At 39.4% G+C, this 23,227-nt stretch overlaps 1 protein-coding gene across 2 annotated transcripts in view; it reads left to right on the top strand.

Annotated features, from left to right (window-relative positions):
• The first annotated feature begins 7,286 nt into the window (after window positions 1-7,286).
• Window positions 7,287-23,227, top strand: part of MIOS (meiosis regulator for oocyte development) — a 42,161-nt gene continuing 26,220 nt past the window's right edge. Inside the window, exons 1-4 of one of the 2 annotated variants that reach the window (XM_060108624.1) lie at window positions 7,287-7,535; window positions 8,543-8,642; window positions 14,007-15,351; window positions 15,683-15,781. In XM_060108624.1, coding sequence (XP_059964607.1) covers window positions 14,058-15,351; window positions 15,683-15,781 — 1,393 coding nt within the window. In that variant the 5' untranslated portion in view covers window positions 7,287-7,535; window positions 8,543-8,642; window positions 14,007-14,057. The remainder of the gene's footprint in view (window positions 7,536-8,542; window positions 8,643-14,006; window positions 15,352-15,682; window positions 15,782-23,227) is intronic. The other variant, XM_060108623.1, reaches the window with a different exon arrangement.

Here is a 23,227-nt window from a genome sequence, read left to right as displayed (position 1 = left end):
ACATTATTATAATATAATATGTAATTATGTGTGTGTGTATGTGTAAAGAGGCTAAGGGTGTGAGACAGGCACAGTGACAAGTACCAAGGAGTTCAGAAAGGTAGACCTAACCTCCAGTTGTGGGAGACTTTGAGAAACTGAGCGACGTATCTTGAGAAACGGATAGAACTTAATTTTTCTAAGCCATGTAGAAGGATATTCCAGGGAAAAATGGAATAAAAACATGTTTAGGGAAGTTGCTTTGTAAAAGTAATTGGGAATAATTCAGTAGGGCTGGAGCTAGTATGGGTTAAAAGATCAACTTGGAAAGATATGTTGGGCCAGAATGGGGACAATCTCATGTCTATAACTTCTTTTAATATCCCAGAAGCTTTTGTGTATGTTACATAGAGAGGAATATTCACCATTTATTAACATTAATTTTAAAACAATTTATATACCTCACTTATACAGATAATTCATGAAATATACTAATTTAATAGATTACATTTCTCCAAACTCATAAACATCATTGCAAACTAAATCCCCCTTTTTAAATGTTTTTCAAAAGAAGACAAAATATACTCAACATTGCAATGACTATAAAACTGACTGATACAAAAGGGCTAAAACTTAGGAAGTAAATTTGTTTCCTCATCATTCCTATCCTGAGTCTGATTCTCTATGCTTCTGAATTCTTACCTCTTCCATTTCTTCCTGGGGTTACAATTATACTCAGCTGAGAAAGCCAGGCTTAGTTTTGCAAATAAGCGGCTGATAGTCCAAGATTTTGAACATGAGAATTAAGTCCATTACCCATTTGAAGATTTTATAGTCACACATTGCACATTACATCAGAAACAGTCCAAATTATTGGCTGAGGCCAATCAGATATGCTTTGAGTTTTTGGTGACCTGGTCTTTTCCTCAAAATGACACTGGTTCTGAACTCATTATCTTCATAGTTAGATATATGCCTAACTTGCAGTGTTGGTTCGGGAAATCTTTTTCTCATTTTACTACCAAAAGAAGCCTACTTTTACAACTGCTTTGGGCTTCATTGGGTTCAGGTAATTCTAAAATTAAGTTGATCCATTGAAAATACAAATTTTCTTTCTCATCAACCACAAAGACTTAACAATATTGACATCTTAACTCCAGGCTGAGGAGTTGGGATATTGGTCTGTAGGAAACATGAGTCAATGAAGGGTTCTAAATAAGAGAGTCGCTTGAGATGTGCTTCAGGAAGATCAAAGGTTTAGCATAAAAGGGTAGGAACAGGGGAACCAGAGACAAGTTTGGAGACTATTGTCTGGGTGAGCAGTAATTAAGACCTAAATAAACTAGGGCAATGGTTGTGGGAGCAGAGAAATTAGCAGAATTTAGAGACCTTATCTGTTTCAAAAGCCCAAATGTGATTTACTCAAATCCCACCCAGTGAGTGGAAGAGACCAGGCAGAAAGATGGCTGTGGTTTCACTAGGATTTGATTGTAATGTTGATGGCTGCTACTTTAGTGCTTCAGTGCTCATTGGAAGGGATAAGCCCAATTTCTTAGTCAGTTCGGGCTGTTGTAACAAATTACCGTAGACTGGGTCCCTTATAAACAACAGAAAATAATTTCTCACAGTTTGAATGCTGAAAGTCTGAGATGAGGTCAGCACGGTTGGGTTCTGGTGAGGGCCCTCTTCTGGGTTCCAGTGCCGACTTCTCATCGAGTCCTTACATGGCAGAAAAGGGTTGAGAGGGCTCTCTAGGGTCGCTTTTATAAGGGCACTACTCCCACTTTTGAGGGCTTCACCCTCATGACCTAATTATCTCACAGGGGCCCCACCTTCTAAAATCATCACATGGGGGGTTAGAATTTCAATATATCAATTTGACAGGGGAAGTACAAACTTTTTTTTTTTTTTCGGTATGCGGGCCTCTCACTGTTGTGGCCTCTCCCGTTGCGGAGCACAGGCTCCAGACGCGCAGGCTCAGCGGCCACGGCTCATGGGCCTAGCCGCTCCGCAGCATGTGGGATCTTCCCGGACCGGGCCACGAACCCGCGTCCCCTCCATCGGCAAACGGACTCTCATCCACTGCGCCACCAGGGAAGCCCCGGGAAGCCCTGGAAGTACAAACATTTAATCCATAACGCCAAGATATCCACTAGTGAAACAGACACCCTGTGAAGAGGCAATCAATGAGCAAAGCAGGAAATGTTCGCATCACCCATGGTGCGGTTATCATCCTAAAACTACCGCAGTTGATAGACACTTTGCATTGCTGCTTGAACCTTATTATCTCTGACTTAACTCTGTGGGTATAGGATTATGAAGTTGAAGTGTCTGTCTATCATTATGGAATTAAGCATCCTAATATCTCCAACAATACTCTTTAAAATAATATTCACTGGGTTTTCTCTCATTAAAAAAGTTTTACATTTTTTATCTCACAAAATAGAAAAGTATAATAAAGAAAATATTGATCACCTTTAAACCTACCCCACAGAGACATCTACTGTTAAAATGTTAGCACAATTCCCTCTAGTCTTTAAAAAATAAGGTTAGGATCATTATGTTTATTCCATCTGGTACTACTTTATTCCTATAACAATAAACGGTGAGTGTTTCCTCTATCTTGAAATATTTTTTTCCCCTGAAACAGAGGTTAGTAAACTAATCCAAACTGCCACCTGTTTCTGTAAGTAAATTTTCCTAGAACACAGCCATGCCCCTTTGTTTACGAACTGTCCGTGGCTGCTTTTGTACTAGAACAACAGAATTGAGGAGCTGTGATAGAGGCAGTGTATAGCCTGCAGAGCTGAACATATTTACTATCTGGTCCTTCACAAAAAAAAAGGTTGCTAACCTCTGTTTTAAAAGATAATTTTAATGGCACATAGAATTAGATCAGAGGCTGTTTTATTTGGTAGTGAATGGACCAGTAGTTAGAAGCGCAAGGGTAGAGCCAGATTGTCTGGGTTCATATCCTAGCCCCACCACTTAAGAGATATCTTAGGCAATTTATTTAACCTCTCTGTGCCTCAGTTATCTCATCTGTTAAGTGGGGAAATTATCAGCCTCATCCTTATAAGATTGTGGTGAATTCTGTGATGCACCACCCAGATGTCCCCTTTCAGTAATGAGTGACTTATTCCTTCAGCTGCTGGGAGTGTTAACAGCAGCTGGCCCACAGCTGTCAGCCTTCTTTGGGGACTGCCTTGCCAAGAAAACTGCCTCATTCAAAGTCATCCTTTTTCAAGGGACAGCTCACATCAATGACACATCCACATCAGTGAGGTAGTAATAAGGGCTTGGGTCCCTTGTCCCAACTCAAGACAACTCTGAAGGGCCAGTTCATTTCCAAAGTTTCCCATGGATTGGCTGAATCCTTTATTGTATTGAATCATAGCTCGGCTTCTCCCTCTGCCCAATCGTACATCTTCTTCCTCTCTTTCACAAGTGTTTATCTCAAGAATACTCTCTAGTAAGTATCCTACATCCTAATCTCCATCTTGAAAGACGGCTCTGAAAGTGCCCAATCTGAGACAGAGTGTTAAATGAGCCTATATTGTAAAGTATCTGGCATGTAGTACATGCTATATAATTGTTTGTTATCAAACTCATAAATAATCCACTGGGAGACAGTAGAATGGACATACAAGTTCAAGGAGAAAAAAATAGAATAATATAAAATTTCCTACAATTAAAGAATAGCTTATTCACTAAATTTTTTAATGAATGATAGTGAGAAATTTACACTAGGGTATTTAAATTTCATTGGATACATTCGAAGTTCAATACAACCATTTTATTTACAATATAAACATTAAAAATGTATTAAAAATCATAACCTTGGCAACTTTGTAAATTTAGTATGACAGTGTTAGATGTAATCCCCAAAAATGTATGAATAAGTACATTGTTTTACAAAATTAATTTGGGAGTGTGCTAGAATACTTTTTTTTTTTTTTTTTGCAGTACGCGGGCTTCTCACTGTTGTGGCCTCTCCTGTTGCGGAGCACAGGCTCCGGATGCGCAGGCTCAGCGGCCATGGCTCACGGGCCCAGCTGCTCCGCGGCATGTGGGATCCTCCCGGACCGGGGCACGAACCCGTGTCCCCTGCATCGGCAGGCGGACTCTCAACCACTGTGCCACCAGGGAAGCCCTAGAGTACTTTTTAAAGAGCACTATTTTAAGATATCTCAAATCTTCTCATCCTCAACCTTTGTAAAAAGATTACCTAAGCCATATCACATGTTCACGGGGCCTTAATGTCCACTTGTTGCCTAAAGAGTTAAAAGTTGCTCTCAGGTACAGACTGATTTTGTTCATGTGAAAATAAAGGGAGTTGGGATTAGCCAGTCACAGACTCCATGGAATATTCCAATAGTTGCTGAATTGCTGCCGAGGGCAGCAGTAAATAAGAAGGAAATTAACAATCTTCAACTGCTCTCCTTTACTGGTTTAAAACCACAACGAAAAATCCTATACTGGATCGCCACAGCATTAATAAAGGAGATTAAAAAGAAGAGCATCCTGTTAGGGTTACAGAAGTTTAAAAAACAAAACAAACATTAAGACTAGCAACCCTGGCATCCATTCCAAAAATGACTGTTTGATAAAGACAGCTAGTGTAACCTCAGACCAGTGTGTTAAATTCCCTGATACGGTTTAATCTTCCAACAAATACAATGTACTCTCCCACTTCGTAAATATTTTTGAATACATATTATGTAGTCGGGCGCTAGAGGAAATCCAAAGTTCTATACTAAAAGTTTACTATCTACAAGGAAAATACTGTCTGCCATTTTCCGGACAGCAAGGGAGGGAGAAGAATAAGTCGATGTCAGGCAGCTTCTCTTTTAAGGGACATTCTCCAGTTCTACTCACAAGGAACACGGTTTAGTGAAGAAGGAGAATCAGTCTCCAAGTGGAATGAGAAAAGTGTCACTTCTTCCTATGGGGACTTTAGGGTGCAAGGAACTGAAAGCAATGTGAAAAGAGAACACTTTCACAAAAGCTTAGATGGAAAAGGAAGGGGAGAAAAAGATATTAGCTAGAGGGGAGTATAGAGGAGAGAAAGATATTGCTTTAGGATTTATTCAACAAAGTTTTGAGCATATGCTCTGTGCTATGCACTGTTTTAGGTCTTGGAGGTTAAGCAGAGAATAAAGCAGAGTCCCTGTCTATTAGTTAGGGAATAAGCTAAGCCACTGTAACAAACAGGTCTGAACAAACAGTAAGTTTTAAAAGAAGAGAGTTTATTTTCTCTTGTGTAATGGTCGAAACTCTGTGGCTGATCCAAGGGAGGAGGGAACCTCAGCTCCCCAAATTAGGCGGGGACTTAGACTAATGGAGCAGTTTTGCTTTCCTAAATGCATGGCTTCCCTTTCTAGTCCATGTTTCTTTTTGCCATTTTCCAGAGAGCAAGAAGGGAGAAGAGGTAGTAGACAGCAAGCAGCTTCTCTTTTATGGGACATGATCCAGTTCTACTCACATCTCACTGGTCACAGTTTTTTTTTTTTTTAACTTTTAATTTTATATTGGAGTACAATTGATTAACAATGTTGTATTAGTTTCAGGTATACAGCAAAGTGATTCAGTTATTCATATACATGTATCTATTCTTTTTCAAATTCTTTTCCCATTTAGTTTGTTACATAATATTGAGCAGAGTTCTCTATGCTATACAGTAGGTCCTTGTTGTACCCTCCATGCTGTACAGTAGGTCCTAAATATAGCAGTGTGTACATGTCAATCCCAACCTCCCTAACTGTCCCTCCTCCTGGTAACCCCAAGTTCGTTCTCTAAGTCTGTGAGTCTTTTTCGATATAGCCATGCCTAGCTGAAAGGGAGGCCAGGGAATGGTCAATCCTCACTGGGTCACCAAATGCCTTGCTGACACTTGCAGGTGGAGGTTTAACAGAATGAAAACTGAGGATGTGGAGCATATATTCCAGAAGGGGATGACAACAATAGGCAAGTAAAGAGCAGTTTTAATGGAATGGTGGGCATGAAAGTCTGAGTCAACCGAATTCAGGGGAAGACAGGAGGATGTGGGATTAGAGAGAGTGAGTATGGCTTTCTCCTTCAAGGAGAAAAGTGGGAGTGACTTGAATATATATTGAAGGTAAAGAACCAGTAGAAACGAGGGGGTTGAAGACCCATGGAAGAGGAGAAAATTGATGGTGCTAGGTCCCAGGAGAAACAGCATATAGGGCCCTTCCTCTTTCTCTATGTCAGCTATAAGAAGGTAAAAATGGGAGTGAGTGAAGATGTGAGGGGAAGGAAAGAGAAAATAGTAGGAGACTCTGGAAATTCCTAACTAATAGTTTTAATTTCCTTTCTGAAGTAGGAAGCAAAGTCACCTCCTGAGTGTGAGATGTTTCCCTCAGCTTTGTATGGTAGGAGTGGATAAGGAAGGGACTTGTATTGGTCTGAGGTTGGGGATTTGGGGCCAGGACCAAAACTATTGAGAAGATTGGCAAGATAGTGTTTGAAGTGATGAATCCTATGGTATCTGCCCTCAGTACTCAGCACCTTCCTAAGCCTCCACTTCTCCAACAGCAGGAGTGAAAAGGAGCCTTATGCCTCCACAAGCAATACTCTCCCCAAACTCATCCTCTTACCCAAACTATCTGCCTTGAAAATCATCAGGACTAAGCTCAGTATGCTGTTTATATCTATCACAAGCCCCAAATCACCCACCTTTAACTGTGAACAGACAAGCACAGATTGCTGGACACCTGAAGAAAGTTTCTATAAGATTTGTAACACCTGTGGCAGCCCCATTCACTCAATTACAGGAGTAATTACAGCAAGTACACAATAGGCACTCGAGACGTGTTTGTGGAATGAGTAAATGAGTGAATAAATCGTGAACCAAATACCCTGGACTTTCTACTACATAGATGGCCCACAAATAAATTTTTAATGGAAATTTATTTTTAAATAGTTATTTATTTGGCTGTGAGGGCCTTAATTGCTGCACAGGGCATCTTCATTGGGGCGTGCAGGATCTTAGATGCCACACGCAGGATGTAGTTCCCTGACCGGGAATTCAACCCAGGCCCTCTACATTGGGAGCACAGAGTCTTAACCATGGACCACCAGGGAAGTACCTTAATGGAAATTTAAACCAGTTAAATGAGCTAAAGCATCCAAATCCCTTAAAATTGATAACCCAGCTCTGAGAGGAGTCCGGCTACACGTGACCAGGATCCCGCCTGGGGACTCAGGGGGCGGGACCTGACGAGATGGACCAGGGCGCTTGGACAGCAGGCGGGGCCTGCGGGGCCTCTGGGGCCGTGGCCCCGCCCCAGGGCGGTGCGACTCCGCGGGCGAGCGAGGGGCGGGGCTCGTAGCGGGGAACTCCCCTTCCCAGGCCCAGGCAAGTCCGCGCGTCTGAGAGGCGCGGTGGTCGGGTAGTGGACCCTCTGGTCCTGTGGCCCCGGTTACTGGCCGCGTCGTGCGGCCGCCATCTTGCCGGCGTGTGGACCATCCCCGTCGGGAGGGGCTGCGACTAGGCCGGAAGCGGCAGTACGAAGGCAGCGCTGCCTCCCAAGTCGGTGAGTGCGGGCCGGGCCGCGTCTCCGCACTCGGACCGGGACGCCCGAGTCGAGGGCTCGGGAGCTCCAGGACGGCCGCTAGGCGCCCGGGCGAGCCCAGTTGGAAAGCCCGGGCGGGTGCGGGCCCCGGGTCCTCCTTGGAGCCAAGGCTCGGGGAGTCGCGTTCAGCGCTGCGGGATAACCGCGCCAGGCGTCAGGCCGGGCCTGAGCTGAGAGCGGCCCGCGGGCTCGGGGACCTCCTTCGGGTTGCTGAGTCCGCGCTGCAGCCTCCACCGCGGCCGGGTTGTCTAGAACCGCGTCCTCCCCTTGGACGCGAAGCTCAGCCAGGTGTCTGGAGCGTGGGAGTCGCCCTTAGATTTCTGCATTACCCGGCAGAGCAGCCAGCCTTGCTCTGGTTGTACTCTAAATAAATACTTCTTAAAGGGCCTGTCACCCGCGTAGCTCTGTCCTCTGCATATACGAGTAATGAAAATTCCGTAGGAGGATAAAGCTTCTCACAGGAGCCACGAGCATTCCTAAATTACTTAGCAAATGACTGCCTTTGCAGCCTTTTGTTTAACTATATTTTAAGGGAAATTTGGAGATATATAGAGCATCTCCTTGAAGATGGTGATGGTAGAAATTTCTTGAAACTGCTACTGTTGTTATTTGTCATGGTAAGACAAGTAGAAAAGACAACAACATAAAAGGGTGATTGGATACCTTGTATACTTAGTATTATATAGATCTTCACTGTCCAGTAGCCACACAGGATTGAGATGTGCTGAAAGTGTAAAATACATATTGGATTTCCAAGACTTGGTACCACAAAAAAAAAGAAAAGAAAAAAAGTAAATTTTTCATTAATAATTTGACATTGATTACATGTTGAAAGGATAATATTTTTGATATGTTAGGTTAAATAATATATATTGCTAAATTAGATTTATTTCTTTTTATTTTTTTTTTCAATGTGGCCATTAGAAAATTTTAAGTTATATGGCTTACACTATGTTTCTGTTGGACAGTGCTGTTATAGATGTTCTGGTGAGGAACACAGAATCATCATCATGGCTTTCCTTTGCTCAGAAACCATTGATGGGAAGTGAGTGCTTGTTATACTTGAAGGTGAGCATCTAAATATAAGCTGTAATTATTGCAAATCCTACCCCTTTTACCCCCAATTTTTCAGTGTCTCCAGCATTTGAAAACATTAATTTCCAGAGCTGTTTAAGGGAATCGTAGTGATACTGACACATTTGTTGATGCATAGAACTCATTTAATTTGATTGTCACAACTCTGTGAGAAGGAGATAGGGTGGGTTCTATCTCCATTTTATAGTCTTGGAATATTAAGGGGCTTGTTAGGGTCTAGCTAGTAGTGGCTGGAGGTCTTCTGACTCCAGGCTCACTTTTCTTTGCTCTCCACCATATTCCTAGTGGTGTTTGTTCAGGAGCCAGGATCCATCTATATTGTGTTGGATTGTAAAGAAATACAGTTGACTCTTGAGCAACTCAGGTTCGAACTGCATGGGTCTACTTATACGTGGATTTTTTTTTCAATGGTAAATACCACAGTACTACACAATCCACAGTTGGTTGTCTGAGGATGCAGAACCACAGATAAGGAGAAACCACTTATACAGAGGGCCAACTATAAGTTACATGTGGACTGCATTGGAGGGTCTGCGACCTAACCCCTGAGTTGTTCAAGGGTCAGCTGTACATTTCTTAAGAGGGTGCTTATAGATGTACCTCTGTATTCAGGGCCAGCTTCATGGTGTGTGAGCCATGCAGTCACACAAGGCCCATCTTTAGAAGGCTTGGCACTTGGTTTAATGCTCTGCTGTCACAGTGTTGAAATTCTTAATAAGTTTTGAAGAAGGGGGCCCTGCAAATGATGTAGCTGACCCTTTCTCTGTGCAGTAATCTAGGATGGGAGTAGGGTGGTGTTGGAAAAGAATCAAAACATCTGGTCTTCTCTTTACTCCTATGTGAATTACGCAGGGTTTGCTAGCCTCTTTCTAACTCTCAAGTTCTGTGATTCTGTATGAGTTACTGTAGTCAGATTTTGTGGATGGTAATATAAATATGTGCACAATATCAGAAGAAATACGGATGATTCTTCATTGAGAGTCATGTAAATCAAATTGTTTTAAAAATTATAGTAACACTTTCTTTTTTTTTCTAAGATGGATTTTTCCATGTGGCACCCAGTTTTTTTTTTAACCATGGATCATTTGTGTAAAGAGTACAGTTGTAGGAAGAAAGCCTATATAAAAAGTGTGCTTATTTTAGCATTTGTCTTTCAGTGAGATAGGAAGATGGGCCAGATCTAAGGATACCTCCAGTTAAGAGGTTTCCTCTGTTTGCAAGGGCATGAGTATGAATAAAGCCTCACTTGGCAGCATCTGTTCCTTCTTTTTGTTGTGTTAGCTACTTCCTGTTACACAAGGTGCTTCTTTTCCTTCTCATTCTTAAATTTTTAAATTCTCTTTAAGATTGGACATAACTTCAGCATTAGAATGCAGGTTTTATTAGTGTATTAGTTCACTTGGGCTGCCATAACAAAATACCATAGACTGGATGGCTTAAACGACAGAAATTTATTTTCTCACAGTTCTGGAGGCTGGAAGTCTGAGATCAGGGTGCCAGTATGGTCTGGTTCTGGTGCTAGCTATCTTCCTAGCTTGCAGACAGCCTCCTTCTCACTGTGTACTCACTTGGGGAGAGGGCTCTGGTATCTCTGTATTTTAAGGGCACCAGTTTTGTCAGATCAGGACTTCACCCTTATGACCTCATTTAGCCTTAACCTTAATTACCTCCTTAAAGACTCTATCTCCAAGACAGTCACATGGAGTCATGATTAACACTTCAACATATGAATTTTGTGGGGGTCACAGTTCATTCCATAGCAACAGGAGACCTTATTTGTCCCTGTTTACCTCTGTGTTCCCAGCATTTAAAACGGTGTCTAGAACATAGAAGATGCCCCAAAATGCTTATAGCATAAACGAAAGTCAGTGTATTAGAGTGATCCTCTCAGGGTTGCTCACTGTGGGCCCTTACCCATTATTGGAACGAGTTATGACAGTGAGCACTTTGCTCTTGGCTTGAGCCAACCCCTACTGGAAAGGGCAGTGGGTGTAAGCATGGGGAGATTAGTGAAATTTGGAGAAAGCAGTGTGAGAGGTGTCATTTAACAAATGCATTCATTTAACAAGTAATTACTAAGTATCTATTAAGTGCCCAGCACTGTGCTGGGTACTAGAGGTTCAAATGGAGAGCAAAAAGGATACTTCACCTGCTCTTAAGGAGTTTATAATCTAGTAGGAGAGATGGAGAGGGTGATTTATTTTTTTGTTGTTTATTTTTTAAATTTTATTTATTTTATTTTTGGCTGTGTTGGGTCTGCATTGCCACACACGGGCTTCCTCTAGTTGCGGTGAGTGGGGGCTACTCTTCATTGCGGTGCGTGGGCTTCTCATTGCGGCGGCTTCTCTAGTTGCGAAGCACGGGCTCTAGGCACGCGGGCTTCATTAGTTGTGGCTTGCAGGCTCTAGAGCACAGGCTCAGTAGTTGTGGCGCACAGGCTTAGTTGCTCTGCAGTATGTGGGATCTTCCTGTAGCAGGGATCAAACCCGTGTCCCCTACATTGGCAGGCAGATGCTTATCCACTGCATCACCAGGGAAGCCCGAGAGGGTGATTTAAAGGGAAGGAATATTCTCCATTGAGAGTATATATCTAAGTAACCTGATTTAGATTGGGGTGGGGATAGAGTGTGGTTGATGTCAAGGTTGAGCAGGTTTTAACATGGCCGAGAAGGGAGGGAAGAATGCTCCAACCGGAGGGAATGGTATTTGCAAAGGTATGGTGATGGGTGGAGGATTACATTCTAGGCAATGAAAAGGACAGTGTAGCTAGAACACAGTTAGCAGGGAGGAGAACAGGGTGCATTGAGGCTGGATCAGTAGATAGGCCAAAGTATTTAGGGTTTTGGAGGTTTTGTTGAAGAATGAGAACTCTATGCTAACAGCAGTTGGAAACCATGAGAGGGTTTTAAACAGGAGTTGGATAACCTGGATAAGTTTGTATTTTAAAAAGATCACTTTGATTTCATAAAGGCCAGAGTGGCAAGATGAATAAAAGAACTGCTGGGGGCTTCCCTGGTGGCGCAGTGGTTGAGAGTCTGCCTGGCAATGAAGGGGACACAGGTTCATGCCCCGGTCTGGGAAGATCCCACATGCTGCGGAGCAGCTGGGCCCGTGAGCCATGGCCACTGAGCCTGCGTGTCCGGAGCCTGTGCTCTGCAATGGGAGAGGCCACAGCAGTGAGAGGCCCGCGTACCGCAAAAAAAAAAAAAAAAAAAAAAGAACTGCTGAACCAGCACCACAGGCCAGACATGTTGTCTACCTTAATTTTTTATGGAGTCAGTCTGCAGAGCTGTGAGACTCTGCAGCCTTAGTGGAAGAAAGAAGACAGCTGAGCTAGTCGAGGAAGGCAAAAGTGGCAAGGAAATGAAGAAATTGAGGGTGCTAGTAAGAATATAATTGAAATGATTGATCTTGGGCTTCAGAACTATTAAGGAAGGAAATAAGGTGGTATGAGAATTCTTAGAGGCTTTTCCCAGTCATCTAAATTTTATGAGTTTATTGAAATTCTAGACTAATAATTCCTAACTGAAACTTTTACAAGATCAAAACATATGTCTGAGCTGAATTTATTTAGAATATCTTTATTATGAGTCTGTGCCAGGCTCTGCATCTGGTACAGGGTATAGAGAGATGAATGAACCATAACTTCACTCTTTAAGAACTGACAACATGGGTGTACAGATACCAGTTGCCATGAAGATTATGAGTATCTTTGTTCTTTTTTTAAAAAAATAAATTTATTTAATTTATTTATTTTTGGCTGTGTTGGGTCTTCGTTGCTGGGCGCGGGCTTTCTCTAGTTGCAGCGAGCGGGGGCTACTCTCCATTGTGGTGCACAGGCTTCTCATTGCGGTGGCGTCTCTTGTTGTGGAGCACGGGCTCTAGGCATGCGGGCTTCAGTAGTTGTGGCACGTGGGCTCAGTAGTTGTGGCTCGCGGGCTCTAGAGCTCAGGCTCAGTAGTTGTGGTGCACGGGCTTAGTTGCTCCGCGGCATGTGGGATCTTCCCGGACCGGGGCTCGAACCCGTGTCCCCTGCATTGGCAGGTGATTCTTAACCACTGCGCCACCAAGGAAGCCCTCTTTGTTCATTTTTAATCCAGACTGTTACCTCTAGCCAGACTTGCTTAAAAACAGAAATTTACATTTTTGTAAGTAGCTTTTATTATTAAACTACCATTTTTAGCAAAACTATTTTTAGTGCTTATGTGCTTAAACTACTACTAGCATATTTATCTTTTCAAAATTCCTGTTTCAAATACCTATTCGAAGTTTATAGAATTGAAAACTGAAAGAGCCTCTAATGCTCACTTAATTCAGTTTCCCAAAGTGCAGTGTGTCCTACTGGTCATAAACAGGATGATTTTAGGTAACACAATCTCAAGCATTTTTAATAGTTATATATTTATTTAAGTATGTTAGAAAAAAATATATTTAGCATATTGTACCCATGACTCATGGACCTTATGATGAAATTAAAATTGATTTTCAGATTTTAAAAATGAGTCAGTTTAAATAAAAATATTAAATAATGGCACAAGTGGTACATGAATAACTGAAATTTGGGAAACACTAGTCTAAACCAGTTATGTTGTACAGATGAGAAAATAAAAGGACCCCCAAACACAAAGGCCTTTTTGAGGTATATAGCTAGTATATGTCAGAGCTAGGAGTTGAACTCGACTCCGCTCAATGCATTCCTGCTTCTTATCGTTGAAATTTGAGGAAGAAACTAGTGGCTTTGTACTTTAAATCTGTAGTGGGTAGTGGTCATTATGGTGGCCTCATATGGCTATTTATATTAAAATTAATTAAAATTAAATAAAATTTAAAATTTGCACTGCCACATTTCTAGTGCTCAGTAGCCACATGTGGCTAGTAGCTACCATATTGGACAGTACAGATACAGAACATTTCTATCATTGCAGAAGTTTCTGTTGGACAGTGCTGCTTTAAACTTGTTGCTTAGGTACGTGATTCATAACCCTTTAAAGTTTTATCCCCTTCAGATGGATCATACTTATTAATTTGCTCACCACACTGAAGTTATTTCAACCCTGAGGTTAAATTGAAGGTACTAGTAATAGTGCAGTTAAGATAACTGATCATGGGAAATAAAGCCAGAATGGAGTTCTCAGATTCCTACCAGCTTATCTTATTGGAGGAAGTTCTTCTTTTCCCCTTTTATTAATAAATATTGTCTTGAATTCATAGCAATTAGAAGAAATATAAATATATTGAAAAACAGAGTACCTGTGTAGAAAATTTCCTGACTTTCTGAATAGTTGATTCAGCTTAGAATTGTATTTTGTTAGCATTTTAAAACTTTTTATTTTTAAGCAGATTTTCAGTGAATGGACCTAAGTGCACTCTTTGAGATCATCAGTAAGCATGAGTGGTACCAAACCTGATATATTGTGGGCGCCACACCAGGTTGATAGATTTGTTGTATGTGACTCAGAACTTAGCCTTTATCACGTGGAATCTACTGTGAATTCAGAATTCAAAGCTGGATCTCTACGTTTATCTGAAGACTCTGCAGCTACATTACTCTCAATAAATTCAGAAACACCCTATATGAAATGTGTTGCCTGGTATCTCAATTATGATCCTGAATGTCTCCTAGCAGTTGGACAAGCAAATGGTCGAGTTGTACTTACAAGTCTTGGTCAAGATCATAACTCAAAGTTCAAAGATTTGATAGGAAAAGAGTTTGTTCCAAAACATGCACGACAATGCAATACTCTTGCATGGAATCCATTGGATAGTAACTGGCTTGCTGCTGGTCTAGATAAACATAGAGCTGACTTTTCAGTGCTGATTTGGGACATCTGCAGCAAATACACGCCTGATATAGTTCCCATGGAGAAAGTAAGACTTTCGGCAGGTGAAACTGAAACAACATTATTAGTAACAAAACCACTCTATGAATTAGGACAGAATGATGCTTGTCTCTCTCTTTGTTGGCTTCCACGAGACCAGAAACTTCTCCTTGCTGGTATGCATCGTAACCTAGCCATTTTTGATCTTCGGAATACAAGCCAAAAGATGTTTGTGAATACAAAAGCTGTCCAGGGCGTGACAGTAGACCCATACTTCCATGATCGCGTTGCTTCCTTTTATGAAGGTCAGGTTGCAATATGGGATCTTAGGAAATTTGAGAAGCCAGTTTTGACTTTGACTGAGCAACCAAAGCCCTTAACAAAAGTAGCATGGTGTCCAACTAGGACTGGTCTGCTTGCCACTTTAACAAGGGATAGTAATATTATTAGATTATATGATATGCAGCACACACCCACTCCCATTGGAGATGAAACTGAACCCACAATAATTGAAAGAAGTGTGCAACCTTGTGACAATTACATTGCCTCCTTTGCTTGGCATCCAACAAGTCAAAATCGAATGATAGTTGTAACTCCCAACCGAACAATGTCTGACTTCACTGTTTTTGAAAGGATCTCTCTTGCCTGGAGCCCAATTACATCTTTAATGTGGGCTTGTGGTCGTCATTTGTATGAATGTGCAGAAGAAGAAAATGATAATTCTTTAGAAAAAGATATAGCAACGAAGATGCGCCTTCGGGCTTTATCGAGGTACGGACTTGATACAGAACAGGTGTGGAGAAACCATATTTTAGCGGGAAATGAAGATCCACAGCTCAAGTCACTCTGGTATACTCTGCACTATATCCTTTGCATTGTGAGTTTTGTAAGATGAATTTGGTAGAAATGTTCTTGAAATTTGCCGAAAAGTCAGTCTGTAAATATCGTGCTGAATGTTTTATGTGCAGATGCAAGTTACTTAATACTAAAATTCCAAAGTAAAATTGTTTAAAACTGTTGAAACACTGCTTTGCAGATTGTGTAAGAGGGAGAAAAATATATCTCTACAATAGAGTAGAACCAACCACCTTCTTGCACTGATGCCTATTATGAATTGGCTCCAAATCAAAATAAATTTAGCTTTGAAATATTTTATTATGCATCATTACTAGTATTTCCTATGCACTTAAATACTTATGAAGCAGTATACAGAAGATATGGATCAGAAATCTCCAGGCAACAAAGGATCATTGGTTTATTCAGGAATTAAATCAATTGTAAAATCATCTTTGGGTAAGAAAATTCTATTTTATTTTCTTCAATATGTTTATAATTTTTGTACTCTTATTTTTCCCCCAAATTTAGTTATCTCAGGATAGTATACATAAATATTCTTTTTTTGTTGTGTTGTTTTTGACTAGATATTTTTAGTGAATTGTTGCGTTAACTGCATAATTGTTCTTATATTTAAAATTCTTTTTGGAAGGAGTCTTGGTTCTTTGAAGTGATTGACTTTCTAAATTTATTCATTAATTTATTCACTATTATTGGTTTTGAAGACCCACTTTGAAAGGTATTACATTAGAGGATTTATAGGATCCTGATTGTTAGTTCAGATTTTATCACAGTATTTGCTTTTACAAAAACTAAATTAAAAAATTTCCAACTGAAGGAGACCCCTTTTTATTTTGCTGCCTAAACCTTCTCACTTAGCTACCCAATGGTAAGTACTGTATAACTATGACATGAGGTATGGCCTTACCTGAGGTGTCTTACCTGAAATAGTCTTTTTTTTTAAATTGCCGTAGATTCAGTTTCCTTTTTTCCTTTTTTTTTTAATTAATTTTTATTGGAATATAGGTGCTTTACAATATTGTGTTACTTTCTGCTGTACAGCAAAGTGAATCAGTTATACATATACATATGTCCACTCTTTTTTAGATTTCCTTCCCATTTAGGTCACCACAGAGCACTGATTAGAGTTCACTGTGCTATACAGTAGGTTCTCATTAGTTATCTATTTTATATACAGTAGTGTATATATGTCAATCCCAACTCCCAATTCATTCACACACAGCCCCCGCTTCCCCCTCTTGGTAACTGTAAGCTTGTTTTCTACATCTGTGACTCTATTTCTCCTTTGCAAATAAGCTCATTTTTCTAGATTCCACGTATAAGCAATATTATATGATATTTGTCTTTCTCTTTCTGACTTCACTCTGTATGACAATCTCTGGGTCCATCCATGTCGCTGCAAATGGCATTATTTTTTTCCTTTTGATGGCTGAGTAATATTCCATTGTTTTGATATATATATATATATATATGTATATGTATGTATATACCACATCTTCTTTATCCATTCCTCTGTTGATTGACATTTAGGTTGCTTCCACGTCCTGGGTATTGTAAACAGTGCTGCAATGAACATTGCGGTGCATGCATCCTTTCGAATTATGGTTTTCCCTGGATATATGGCCAGGAGTGGGATTGGTGGGTCATATGGTAGCTCTATTTTTAGTTTTTTAAAGAACGTCCATACTGTTCTCCATAGTGGCTGTATCAATTTACATTCCCACCAACAGTGTGGAAGGGTTCCCTTTTCTCCACACCCTCTCCATCATTTATGGTTTGTAGATTTTTGATGATGGTCATTCTGACTGGTGTGAGGTGATACCTCACTGTAGTTTTGATTTGCATTTCTCTAATAATTAGTGATGTTGAGCATCTTTTCATGTGTTTTTTGGCCATCTGTATGTGAAGTAGTCTTTGATGATTGAATGATGCATGAATTAATGTAGGATTCAAATTAATAAACTATTTAAGAGTAAAATAAAGATGACAGAAGAGCCAAACTTACTGTTTTTTCACTGACTTCTTTAAACAGTTGTTCTTATTGTCTTCATTGGAATTGAATTGTGGGTTATATTATAGTTATCTTCCCAACGTAGGATTTGGTATCTAGTTTTTGATAGCAGTCAAATTTGGGCCCAACTCAAGCTGCTAGAAAAGCAGTTTACATTATTTAGTCAAAGAGTGGCAGTAGAAGTAATAAATCTAACTTTTTTTTTATAGGACTTTCATAAATACTTTACAAAAAATACAAAATAAAATGCTGTTTTTAAATAAGAGTACATTAAACATTTCAATTAAATGGTTATATTATTTTGATTTTTTTAAAGGACTTTTAAATTACTGTGGTTCACATTGAAGATTCAGTAGACTACTTATATCATCTATTTCATTTTGGTGTTCTCTCATTAGCTCTTGACCCAAAAAAGTAAGTTTTATTATAAATAATAAAATGAAAGAGTTTAATTAGAGACTTCCATTTTTACTAATAAAAGTAAAAGGACAGTTATGTATTACCCCCATAAATAGTATTTACAGCTATATAGGAGGTCAGACCACATTGCATTCTCAATATTCTGAGGTTTATTGTTTCTGCTGTACTTTTTTTTTTTTTAATCCCCCCCACCTGCCACTTTCCCCCCTTGGTGTCTATACGTTTGTTCTCTACATCTGTGTCTCTTGTTTCTGCCTTGCAAACCAGTTCATCTGTACCATTTTTCTAGATTCCCCATATATGCGTTAATATACGATATTTGTTTTTCTCTTTCTGACTTACTTCACTCGTATCACAGTCTCTAGGTCCATCCACATCTCTACAAATGACCCAATTTCGTTCCTTTTTATGGCTGAGTAATATTCCATTGTATGTATGTACCACATCTTTATCCATCCGTCTGCCAGTGGGCATTGAGGTTGCTTCCATGACCTGGCTATTGTAAATAGTGTTGCAATGAACACTGGGGTGCATGTGTCTTTTTGAATTATGGTTTTCTCTGGGTATATGCCCAGTAGTGGGATTGCTGGGTCATATGGTAATTCTATTTTTAGTTTTTTGAGGAACCTCCATACTGTTCTCCATAGTGGCTATATCAATTTACATTCCCACCAACAGTGCAAGAGGGTTCCCTTTTCCTCACACCCTCTCCAGCATTTGTTGTTTGTAGATTTTCTGATGGTCCCATTCTAACTGGTGTGAGGTGATACCTCATTGTAGTTTTGATTTGCATTTCTCTAATAATTAGTGATGTTGAGCATCTTTTCATGTGCCTCTTGGCCATCTGTATGTCATCTTTGGAGAAATGTCTCCTGCCCATTTAGGTCTTCTTCCCATCTTTTGATTGGGTTGTTTGTTTTTTTAATATTGAGCTGCATGAGCTGTTTATATATTTTGGAGTTTAATCCTTTGTCCATTGATTTGTTTGCAAATATTTTCTCCCACTCTGAGGTTTTTCTTTTCGTCTTGTTTATGGTTTCCTTTGCTGTGCAAAAGCTTTTAAATTTCATTAGGTCCCATTTGTTTATTTTTGTTTTTATTTCCATTACTCTAGGAGGTGGGTCAAAAATCTTGATGTGATTTATGTCAAAGAGTGTTCTTCCTGTGTTTTCCTCTAAGAGTTTTATAGTGTCTGGTCTTACATTTAGGTCTTGAATCCATTTTGAGTTTATTTTTGTGTATGGTGTTAGGGAGTGTTCTAATTTCATTCTTTTACATATGGGTGTCCAGTTTTCCCAGCACCACTTATTGAAGAGACTGTCTTTTCTCCATTGTATATCCTTGCTTCCTTTGTCATAGATTAATTGACCATAGATGCATGGGTTTATCTCTGGAATTTCTATCCTGTTCCATCGATCTATAATTCTGTTTTTCTGCAAGTACCATATTGTCTTGATTACTGTAACTTTGTAGTAGAGTGAAGTCAGGAAGTCTGATTCCTCAGCTCTGTTTTTTTTTTTCTCAAGGTTGCTTTGGCTATTCAGGGGTCTTTTGTGTCTCCATACAGATTTTAAGAGTTCTTGTTCTAGTTCTGTAAAAAATGCCATTGGTAATTTGATAGGGATTGCATTGAATCTGTAGATTGCTTTGGGTAGTATAGTCATTTTCACAATATTGATTCTTCCCATCCAAGAACGTGGTATATCTCTCCATCTGTTTGTGTCAACTTTGATTTCTTTCATCAGTGTCTTATAGTTTTCTGAGTACAGGTCTTTTACCTCCTTAAGTAGGTTTATTCCTAGATATTTTATTCTTTTTGTTGCAATGGTGAATGGGTTTGTTTCCTTAATTTCTCTTTCTGAGTTTTTGTTGTTAGTGTATAGGAATGCAAGTGATTTCTGTGCATTAATTTTGTATCTTGCAACTTTACCAAATTCATTGATTAGCTCTAGTAGTCTTCTGGTTGCATCTTTAGGATTATCTGTGTATAGTATCATGTCATCTGGAAACAGTAACAGTTTTACTTCTTTTCCAATTTGTATTTCTTTTATTTCTTTCTCTTCTCTGATTGCCGTGGCTAGGACTTCCAAAACTGTGTTGAATAATAGTGGCGAGAGTGGACATCATTGTCTTCTTCCTGATCTTAGAGGAAATGCTTTCAGTTTTTCACCTTTGAGAATGATGTTTGCTGCGGGTTTGTCACATATGGCCTTTATTATGTTGAGGTAAGTTCCCTCTATGCCCACTTTCTGGAGGGTTTTTATCATAAATGGGTGTTGAATTTTGTCAAAAGGTTTTTTTGCATCTATTGAGATGATCATATGGTTTTTATTCTTCAATTTGTTAATATGGTGCTGATTGATTTGCATATATTGAAGAATCCTTGCATCCCTGGGATAAATCCCACTTGATCATGGTGTATGATCCTTTTAATGTGTTGTTGGATTCTGTTTGCTAGTATTTTGTTGAGGATTTTTGCATCTATACTCATCAGTGATATTGGTCTGTAATTTTCTTTTTTTGTAGAATCTTTGTCTGGTTTTGTTATCAGGGTGATGGTGGCCTCGTAGAATGAGTTTGGGAGTGTTTCTTTCTCTGCAATTTTTTGGAAGAGTTTGAGAAAGATAGGTAGTAGCTCTTCTTTAAATGTTTGATAGAATTCACCTGTGAAGCCATCTGGTCCTGGACTTTTGTTTGTTGGAAGATTTTTAATCACAGTTTCAATTTCAGTGCTTGTGATTGGTCTGTTCATATTTTCTATTTCTTCCTGGTTCAGTCTTGGCAGGTTGTGCATTTCTAAGAATTTGTCCATTTCTTCCATGTTGTCCATTTTATTGGCATACAGTTGCTTGTAGTAGTCTCTTAGGATGCTTTGTATTTCTGCAGTGTCTGTTGTAACTTCTCCTTTTTCATTTCTAATTTTATTGATTTGAGTCCTCTCCGTCTTTTTCTTGATGAGTCTGGCTAAAGGTTTATCAATTTTGTTTTATCTTCTCAAAGAACCAGCTTTTAGTTTTATTGATCTTTGCTATTGTTTTCTTTGTTTCTGTTTCATTTATTTCTGCTCTGATCATTATGATTTCTTTCCTTCTACTAACTTTGGGTTTTGTTTGTTCTTTCTCTGGTTCTTTTAGGTGTAAGATTGGATTTTTTATTTGAGATTTTTCTTGTTTCTTGAGGTAGGATTGTATTGCTATAAACTTCCCTCTTAGAGCTGCTTTTGATGCATCCCACAGGTTTTGGTTCATCGTGTTTTCGTTGTCATTTGTGTCTAGGTAGTTTCTGATTTCCTCTATGGTTTCTTCAGTGATCTCTTGGTTATTTAGTAATCTATTGTTTAGCCTCAGTGTGTTTGTGTTTTTTACGTTTTCTTCCCTGCAATTTATTTCTGATCTCATAGCGTTGTAGTCAGAAAAGATGCTTGATATGATTTCAGTTCTCTTAAATTTACTGAGGCTTGCTTTGTTACCCAAGATGTGATCTGTCCTGGAGAATGTTCCGTGTGCACTTGAGAAGAAAGTGTAATCGGCTGTTTTCAGATGGAATGTCCTATAAATATCAATTAAATCTATCTGGTCTACTGTGGCATTTAAAGCTTGTTTTTCCTTATTAATTTTCTGTCTGGATGATCTGTCAGTTGGTGTAAGTGAGGTGTTAAAGTCCACCACTATTATTGTGTTACTGTCGATTTCCTCTTTTATAGCTGTTAACAATTGCCTTTTGTATTTAGGTGGTCCTATGTTGGGTACATATATATTTATAATTGTTATATCTTCTTGGATTGATCCCTTGATCATTATGTAGTAGCCCTCCTTGCCTCTTGTAACAGTCTATATTTTAAAATCTATTTTATCTGATATGAGTATTGCTACTCCAGGTTTCTTTTGATTTCCATTTGCATGGAATATCTTTTTCCATCCCCTCGCTTTCAGTCTGTATGTGTCCCTAGGTCTGAAGTGGGTCTCTTGTCGGTAGCATATAGACAGGTCTTGTTTTTGTATCCATTCAGCAAGCCTGTGTCTTTTGGTTGGAGCATTTAATCCTTTCACATTTAAGGTAATTTTCAATATGTGTGTTCCTATTACCATTTTCTTAATTGTTTTGGGTTTGTTTTTGTAGGTCCTTTTCTTCTCTTGTGTTTTCCACTTAGAGAAGTTCCTTTAGCATCTGCTGTAGAGCTGGTTTGGTGGTGCTGAATTCTCTTAGCTTTTGCTTATCTGTAAAGCTTTGATTTCTCCATGGAATTTGAATGAAATCCTTGCTGGTTAGAGTAATCTTGGTTGTAGTTTCTTCCTTTTCATCACTTTAAATATATTGTGCCACTCCCTTCTGGCTCGTAGAGTTTCTGCTGAGAAATCAGCTGTTAACTTTATGGGAGTTCCCTTGTATATTATTTGTCAGTTCTCCCTTGTTGTTTTTAATAATTTTTCTTTCTCTTTAATTTTTGTCATTTGATTACTATGTGTCTTGGAGTGTTTCTCCTTGGCTTTATCATGCCTGTAACTCTCTGCGCTTCCTGGACTTGGGTGCCAATTTCCTTTCCCATGTTCGGGAAGTTTTCGACTACAGTCTTTTCAGATATTTTCTTGGGTCCTTTCTCTCTCTTGTCTCCTTCTGGGACACCTATAATGCAAATGTTGGTGCATTTAATGTTGTCCCAGAGGTCTCTTAGGCTGTCTTCATTTGTTTTCTTTCTTTTTTCTTTATTCTGTTTCATGGCAGTAATTTCTACCATACTTTCTTCCAGTTCAATTGTCTGTTTTTTTGCTTCAGTTATTCTGCTGTTGATTCCTTCTAGTGTATTTTTCATTTCAGTTATTGTATTGTTCATCTTTGTTCTTTAAACATTTCTTGCATCTTCTCGATGTTTGCCTCCATTCTTTTTCTGAGGTCACTCTCATTATTCTGAATTCTTTTTCTGGAAGGTTGCCTATCTCCACTTCATTTAGTTGTTTTTCTGGGGTTTTATCTTGTTCCTTTATGTGGTACATAGTCCTCTGTCTTTTCATTTTGTCTGTCTTTCTGTGAATATGGTTTTCATTCCACAGGCTGAAGGATAGTAGTTCTTCTTGCTTCTTCTGTCTGCCCTCTGTGGATGAGGCTATCTAAGAGGCTTGTGCAAGCTTCCTGATGGGAGGGACTGGTCTAGCTGTACTTTGATATATTTCAGGGAAAAACCAATACACTACCTCTGAGGAAAAGCAAGGGGGGAAAATGGAATATCTTTATATGTTTCTGGTGCAGTAGAGACAAACTGAGTATCTTGTCTTGAGTCAAGAGTAGTCTTTACCCAAACTAAAAAAGACTACTGTTGGAAAGATTATCTCATTGATAGGCTTTTGGCTTTTTGTTTGGTTTGGTTTAGATATTTTGTTTCTGCAACCCAAAAAGTAAAAAGTAGAGAAATGACTGTCAAAGATGGCAGTCCTAAGTTTCAGTCTTTTCTCTGGCCA

This window comes from Mesoplodon densirostris, chromosome 9 (assembly GCF_025265405.1).
Source record: "Mesoplodon densirostris isolate mMesDen1 chromosome 9, mMesDen1 primary haplotype, whole genome shotgun sequence".
Lineage (NCBI taxonomy): Eukaryota > Metazoa > Chordata > Mammalia > Artiodactyla > Ziphiidae > Mesoplodon > Mesoplodon densirostris.
This window is presented reverse-complemented; position numbering and strand designations above follow the sequence as displayed.